Raw genomic sequence first — 8,000 nt, 5'->3', positions numbered from 1 at the left:
ACAAACACCCTGTCTGGCTGTATGAAAAACATTCACCTTAAATTTCTTCCCTCTTGATAAAGGAACGTTCAAACTAAATTTCTTCCAGTCTTGTCCCTGCTGTTCTCCTGTAATATTCCTGAGTTGAGTCCACGAATGTCCAATAACTTGAGACACAACGAGACTCCTCACATGTTGACCGTACATAAAAGCAAAGAACCTGACAGAACAGTTCGCTGCTGTTGAAGAATTAAAAAGCGGACTCCACAGAATAGCAGTGTCACCAGTAGCACGAAAGGGTGAAGCATTAATGTACATATAACGACCTAACAATTAAACAATGCTATTGCTTATTCTCACTGTCCAAACATCCTGCAAATTCCCAATCCCATCCCTCAATATTGAAGGGTTGTCCACAGCATACAAAAAGCATGACATTGTGCAATGCCTTGGCTTCAGCTTGGCACATGTCCGCCCTGCTTTACTGAGTAGGCAGCGATGAGGTATAAAGATCATGGACTTTTTGTAGTTAGAAAAATGGGAATGTTGTTTGGAGGCAAACAAGTTAAATCTATTGATATAGTACTTGGGATGATTGGGTTTAAAGATAAGATCAATTAATAAGGCAAACACTTACAAGTACTCAAACAGCATCAGTGGTTGTCATGCACCGTCCATTACTGACATCACTATCTGCTGGTGTTCATTATTTAATCACAAGCATTCGGTGACCACAGTTTGTGAAGTGAAGCATGTCAGTAGACAGCATCAAAACTTTTGTGTGTGGAGCATACAGTAGCTATACAAAACTTAGTGTGAGGAGTGGTCACAGATGTGCCTTGCAAAAATGGGGAACACCCTGAAATCATTACACAGCTTTACTGCCCAACTCTTGTACGTCCAACGATAAAAACAGGAATAAAATACATGGTAAAGTAGTATACAAAGAGAAACTACTAAATGAAGTTGTAGCAATAGGCTTGGTCATTACCAAACCAATGACGTAGACAACATGTTTAATAGCAACAAAAACTCGTGTTCTAACCAGTTGTGTTTCCTGTGGTATGATCAGCTCCTGGTCTTGTTGGTGAACTAAATGTTGAGCCTCGAGCCAACATCCAGTCAAAGTAGTTGTTATTCTCATCGTTTGTAAAGCCACACATACTTTGCTCAAAATCACATTGAAATGCCGACTCTATCAAATTAATAATCAAGATATAAGATATAATCAAACACATGACGACAGGTGGCATTTGACTGACTGCAAGAAGAGTGTGTTTCGTCGCTGCTGTCATAGCAATCATTATGTAAGTCACACAGTGAATCTGTTTTCACACACAGCTTGCTCTGTAAACAAGTGAACTCATTCTTGGTGCATGGTCTTTGTGTAAAATCTAGAGAAAATCACCAAAAATATTACACTCTCCTACACAAACACTACTAATGTGTGTCTCTCTACTCTCTATCTGTATGAGTGTGTTTGTCTAATGTGTGGGTCCAATTACCTGCCTATTGCAACTACACGTATACTTGTCAGCCTCCTGTTACTTAAGCCTACTTTACAATATGACCCTGATGTTGAAGCTGACGCTGATGTTAATGCCGGTGCTGATGCTGACATTGATGATGCCGCTGTTGGTGATTATGATGCTGACGTTGATGCAGACGCTGACGTTGATGTTGACGATGATGTTATTAATGCTGGTGCTCATGCTGATGCTGATGTTGATGTTGGTGATGTTGATGCTGACGATGGTGCTAAACTAAAATAAAAATGAATCCAAATCCAGCGTAACAATCAGCGTCAACATCACAAGATGCCACCTCCATCAAGGTAGCCTCTTTAAAAATACGCTGGCACTATACTGTAAACAAGGCTTCAGCCTGCTCCTCAGTGTGTTTCCTGCCATTCAAGTTGCCCACCCAACTAACACAACCTCCCCACCCAATTTGCCATTGTCTCTATGTGCATCCTATCCAGCTGCCCCACTTGCTCACCTACACGCGCACGCAATCACAACACCATCTGCCTATCTGTTCCCGTACTCCTGCACATTGCATGTCAGAGTAATAACTCCACCCTAGAAGCTCATTAATAGTTATAAACTGACTTACTCGGATCACAGTCAAGAAAAAAGATATCGTCCAGTGCCATATCACCACGGACACCAATATAATGAGTGCCCTTAAAATAGATGTTGAAGTCCGTCTGTGGTCCAATAAACACTGAACGCATATGCCAAATGTTTCCTTGATTTCCCGTTGTAGACCACAAATTATGAATTTTTCCATCTCCATTAGTCACAAAGTAGACGTCCATGTCTCCAATGCTACTGCCATAAAAATGATATGCAAACTGCATGCGACAAGCACTGCCACTCTTGAGATACCCGGGACTGACAAGAGTGGCATGACCAGAATAGACTGCAGCTGAGACTTCAAGGTAGATGTACTTACCTGCAAATAGAGCAAACTGGAAGCCCAAAAAGAAAAAGAAGGAAGACACAAAAAGCGTAGAGAACAACATCAAATGGTAAGGACTGATACAGAATTGGTATAGCAATCAACAGACACATAAGCAAACTAACAAAGAAATAGATAAATGCACAACTGGCAGGCAGTAGATTGACAACAAGTAACCAACAAAACATCAAACGTACACAACAAATTATGGTCCAACAAAAATCAACACACATAAATGTATAAACTCATTTAGCTCCCATGCATGTGTATGTTTATCTGAGCACACATGTACGTCCACGCACACACACACACACACACACACACACACACACACACACACACACACACACACACATACACACACACACACACACACACACACACACACACACACACACACACACACACACACACCATACCGGACCTACACACATACAAGTTGGTATTTAACTAAACAGAAATAGTTGACTGACGAAAAGACAATCAAGTAACCAAACTAACACACAAACACTTGAACTAGTAAAAACATAAAAATATAACGTATAAGTTAACTTTGGGTGTTATCAGTTGTTTGCGTTCTTACCACTGCCATTATGGTATGTGTGATCATTAGTAGACCCAGTTTGATATGAAGGAGTACGTCCTTGCCGCATAACCCAATCAACGTCATTAGAGACATCATTAGACCACACGCAAATATTGGTTTCAAACGAGCATGTCGTGTCTGTAAGTATTAGAATAGTGAATAAGCACTAAGAGAAGTGGAGCATACAGTTGTAACTCACTAGGAAATGGTTGACGCTGGAATGAAGTTGGTGGAGGAAGAGGAGAACCTACAAATGAGTAATAACCACAGCTGTAACAATTTGAAGTACAAAATCATGTCTGTCGTCTGCAAAATTCAATATGTTTAAACATCCTTTTAAACTTCTGTATTAAGACGCTGCATCTCTCAGAAAGTGTTCATAAGGTCGCGTGTCGCTTATCCTACACCATGGGCCAGGACCTTGTTGGATAAGTAAATATTTTAGATAACCGAAGCTGTTACGAACTCAACTATCGTTCATATTATACGGCATTTTTCCACATTACTTACACTGAACAGAACAGACACACACACACACACACACACACACACACACACACACAACACACACACACACACACAGACCTAGACAAACACAAGATGTGAATTTGAACACACCAAATGTCCTATTGATCTGGAGATAAAAATTATACTTTCCATGATTGATTGTGAATTTACATAATACACCGGATGTATTCATTATCTGTCATATCATCAACCATGTGGTAAGCTTGACCTGTCAAGATAAATGAACTTCGAGTAAGTGACACGGGACTGTAACTGTTATTATGAATTACTAATAAATAATTACTGTATTAGATGATTCCACATGTAAATACATTAGCTCATTGTATTATTTAGGATATAGTATCTGTCCAAATACAAGTCGTGGGGTTGAATTAAATGATAAAACTCAATAAGCCCTTTTTGTGTACTAACAGAAGACTTGGGGCATGTATTTAGACAGGGCCTTATACGGTACAAAGATATTGACTGCATGCTAGATAGTTGCAAGTTGTTTCACTTCTCGATTATGTACAGTACTTGTATTTGTTCACGTGGTCTCCAGCTACATAAAAGTTGCAGCAAGTATTCCAGTAAATCCTTCAAAGTCTGATTCTTCTGAAAGTGCTAGATCATCTTCCTATTGTTCTGTGCCACATTCCGGCATCAGCTCAGTTGCTTCCACTTATTGTGATTTGTCGTCAAACGAGATAATGTTTGACTTTGACTTGTTTCACAGGGCTTTGTCCTTCATGCATCCTGCCAGTCCGTGTCATCAACGTTGGTAGTGATTCCTACAGACTTGAAAGAATAAATGATAATTTCAAACGAATGGTCGAGTAGGTGGCTCTGCAGGTTGAAACGAATACCACCTGTAAGCATGCAGCTAAAGACTGAGTAAGTCTTATATTCAGTCTGAGCCTTATATCAAGAACAGCCTTGAGACTACGTTGTAAAGTGGTTTGAACTAAAGCCTCGCAGCTTAATTTTGGTGGGATTTGTATTTGGACGAATATAGTACAGGTGCATCAACAACTAAATTCACTAGCAGATCACTAGCAGTAGCAAGCTTACCTAGAGGACAATTACTCAGTGAAAAATCATCCAAAGCAATGTCTCCTTTAAAGCCAGATGAATGTGAAGCCCTCACATAAATTTCAAACGAGCCATTTATGCTTCCAAAGTCAACAGTAGTGGTTAACCACAAATTTCCTTGGTTGCCAAAATGACTCCATAATGAAGAGTTTCTGTAGGTTGTGTGAGCAATCACTTCCAATGTACCAATTTGTGAGCCGTACATGTGATAAGCCATTGACAATTTACAGGTCGCTTGATTTGAGTTGGTCACAGCAGAACTGGCGAGTACAGCTTGTGCATTACTTGCTCCTGACGTCTCAATGTACACGTAATGACCTAGCATATCAATCATTTATTCTACAACAACAATTTAATAAACTACATAAAGACAAACAAACAAACAAACAGACTGACAATATGCTAGACAGACAGACAAATGAAAGAAAGAACATACAAAAATGTTGAACACACAGACACCTAGATAAAAAAAATATATAAAACTAACAGACAAATAAATGAACAAACAGACAATTAAACAAATAACAGGCAAACACAACTAAACAAAACGATAGACAGAAAGACAAGACGATAGACAGAGAGATGAAAAAACACAAACATTGAACACAGTGTACCTAGATAAACAAAAAACCAACAGATAATTTAAAAAACAGACAAACAAACAAACAGACAAACAGACAAACACAACTAAAAAATTAAACAGAAAGACAAGACCATAGACAGACAGATGAAAGAATAAAAGGCAAACATTGAGACAGACATATGAAAGAATAAAAGCAAACATTGAAGACAAAGAAACCTAAATAAACAAACAATCACACAAATAAACAAATAAACAAACAAACAGATAAACAAAATGATAAACAGACTGACAAAGAAAATGACAAACACAGATCACACAGACACCTAAATAAATAAACAAATAAACAAACAAACACAAAGAAACAAAATGAAAAAGGACTGACAAATACAGACAAACATAGACAACACAGGCAAATAGATAAACAAATAAAAGAAACACAAACAAACAGAAAAACAGACAAACAAACAAACAGACAAACAAACACAGATAAACGAAATGATAAACAGACAGACAAACACACAGAACAGGCAGACCCCTTGACAAACAGAGAAGAAGCCAGGTAAGTCATAAATAAGCACTCAAGCACTCAACCAAACAACCAAAAATAAACTATAATTCGTCTCCCGTACACGAAGAAGCAAGGCTAGTACAGGATGTAAAAACTGCTAACAGAAAACCAAAATAGCACCTAAGTATGTTCCTTTTGTGTGATCCGTAGTAGGGCCCGTTTCAAAAGACGGCGTTGAGCCGCTCCTCAGTCTCCAGTTCAGGTCATTGCGGGGCAAGTTTTTCCAGCCACAAAATCCAGACTCGAAGTCGCACGTCGTCTTGGCCGATTCTGAAGAGAACCGGAAGTGTGAGAGTGAATGTTGTGCAGTGGTGGTAGAATAACACATTACACGCTCTGTACACTGGAGTAATGAATGGGCATGTGAACGAACCTGAAATCGTGCTGAAAGTGATGAGTGTCGTCATGATGACGCACCATCGCTGCCAAGCTGCGTTTTGATGCCGCATGCTGCTCACTGTGTGTGATTCTTTCACAAAATTCTGCTGGTTCGTCGGTGCTTGCTTTGATTGTCTAGTATAAGATTAAAGAAAGTCTGGATCGAGTCAAGGTCTAGATTAGCCTCGCCCCAGACGCAGTGTGGATTGCAGCCCCGGATGCGCTTTGGTTGATGCAGGGTATCCGGAGCTGCAATCCACACTGCGTGCAAACTTTTTTGGTCACACTTCACACACACATCCCGGATATATAGCCCCGATAAGTTTAACTTGCACGTGCACGGTAGACCATTCTCACGTGCATGCATGTTGGATCATGCATGATTTAGTAGTTCGAAATGTGTTGTTATGCTGACAGATCATGAAAATTGCTCTTTCTCTGCGAGCAGTTACCACACTCAGTAAACAGCAGTGGCTAGTGAAAGGAGAGCCCCAATATGGGGAATGTTGGTTGCTACAAACCGTTTTCTTTGCAAAAATCGACTTTCTCGAGAAACATTTGACTCCAGAAAAGCTTTTCGTGATGCAACTATCATACAAGACGGCAGAGGTTTGTACATTTTGCTAGTTAATTGATATTAGTTAATTAACTAATTATTAATTTATTAAAATACAGTATTTAGTAACATTAAAGCACAATTTATGTATTTATGGTAGTATTTTTAAACCTTAAATGTGATTTAATAAAGAGTAATTTATAATTTATAAGTGTATATACAGTAGTGGACAAAGTATTTGCCAGGCAAGAAATTTCAAGGGTTTTCAGGATGTTTGTGTTTGGGTGGAAGCACAAAATATTAACAAAGCGACTTCTTGGTCAATGTTTGTTATGCAATAGGAAAATCAAGACTAATTGGTACAGAATTGAGTCTAAATCAGTTGGTTGTTGCAATTTAATTAAGATTATTGTTACTACCTAGTTAAACAGATTAATTAAGTTTACATTACAACTTATCAAAACATATTCAATGCAAACAATATTACAACCTTTGAAAACAAACTAACTTATCAATTTATGCTCATATCAGCACTTATTTCCATTCTGTAGTCCAGAATATGATGAAAAATCAACAACAAACACTACCCCGCAAATACTTTTGTCCACTACTGTATATACTAGTAACTATTGCAGAAGAACCTGTTTATTAATCATGTACTCTGCTGTCACTGAAATTTATTTGTTTGCATAAGAAGTGTATGGCAAACAGGCAGGATTACAGGAAGTTGTTGATCCGGACAGTCTGTTGCCACAGAACACAGTTTTTCATTAGCATCAAATACATAGAATCAATCCATGATCCATTTTAACAATAAAATTGAAACACACACAATGAAGATGCCTATTTCTCTAGTGGGTGCACAATTTGCTGGACATAAAACTGGAATGACTTGTTTTGAACACTCATTCTGAACACTAATTACAATCTGTTTCTTTCTTTATATCAAGGAATATTAACATAAACAGTTTTCTGAACTCAAAAAATCTTGTATCCTTGTACAGTTTAGATGGCATTAGGGGTATTTGTTTTCAAACTTATTGTCAAATTGTGGTTACTCCTTACTCTCTGGTGGATTCGAATGGGGATAATGTTTCTGTTGAATATGTTGGTTGTAGTTTTGGCTTTCATGAACAAACTTGGACGTCCTGCTGATGCTGGACGGGTAGAAAAGTACTTGAAGTGTCGTCTAGCTACAGCAATAGGTTGCACTCGAATCTTTTTTATTTGTTTTCTGACTTTCATCTTTTTACCAAACATGTGTAGAGCAGAAAGCAGTCGCTACTGT

At 38.5% G+C, this 8,000-nt stretch overlaps 2 protein-coding genes across 2 annotated transcripts; both read right to left on the bottom strand.

The window, feature by feature from the left end:
• Positions 1-36: 36 nt before the first annotated feature.
• On the bottom strand, positions 37-3,095 carry LOC134197944 (MAM and LDL-receptor class A domain-containing protein 2-like; the record flags this gene model as incomplete). The annotated part of the gene is made up of 5 exons (XM_062667297.1): positions 3,026-3,095; positions 2,095-2,436; positions 1,242-1,373; positions 1,025-1,174; positions 37-305 (listed from the first exon to the last, which is right to left on the bottom strand). Coding segments are annotated over exons 1-5 (963 nt in total), but the record flags the coding sequence as incomplete, so codon positions are not given.
• Positions 3,096-3,147: 52 nt separating this feature from the next.
• LOC134197943 (MAM and LDL-receptor class A domain-containing protein 1-like) lies at positions 3,148-6,280 on the bottom strand. The gene is made up of 4 exons (XM_062667296.1): positions 6,152-6,280; positions 5,899-6,048; positions 4,607-4,945; positions 3,148-3,275 (listed from the first exon to the last, which is right to left on the bottom strand). The coding sequence occupies exons 1-4, from the start codon at positions 6,225-6,227 to the stop codon at positions 3,148-3,150; spliced, it is 693 nt and encodes a 230-aa protein (XP_062523280.1). The 5' UTR covers positions 6,228-6,280.
• Between the last annotated feature and the right edge of the window lie 1,720 nt (positions 6,281-8,000).

The sequence above is a fragment of the Corticium candelabrum genome, unplaced genomic scaffold (assembly GCF_963422355.1).
Source record: "Corticium candelabrum unplaced genomic scaffold, ooCorCand1.1 SCAFFOLD_106, whole genome shotgun sequence".
Taxonomy (NCBI): Eukaryota; Metazoa; Porifera; class Homoscleromorpha; order Homosclerophorida; family Plakinidae; genus Corticium; species Corticium candelabrum.
Note: the sequence above shows the minus strand (reverse complement) of the source record. Positions and strands in the feature narration are given on the sequence as shown.

What these genes read in the sequence shown, in the direction of transcription:
- LOC134197943 (XM_062667296.1), bottom strand. Translation starts at nt 6,227, where the DNA reads ATGCGGCATCAAAACGCAGCTTGGCAGCGATGGTGCGTCATCATGACG. An exon ending in CACAAAAGGAACATACTTAG is followed by an intron (nt 4,946 to 5,898) that starts GTGCTATTTTGG and finishes TTGATATGCTAG; the next exon opens with GTCATTACGTGTACATTGAG. An exon ending in ACTGAGTAATTGTCCTCTAG is followed by an intron (nt 3,276 to 4,606) that starts GTAAGCTTGCTA and finishes ACTCATTTGTAG; the next exon opens with GTTCTCCTCTTCCTCCACCA.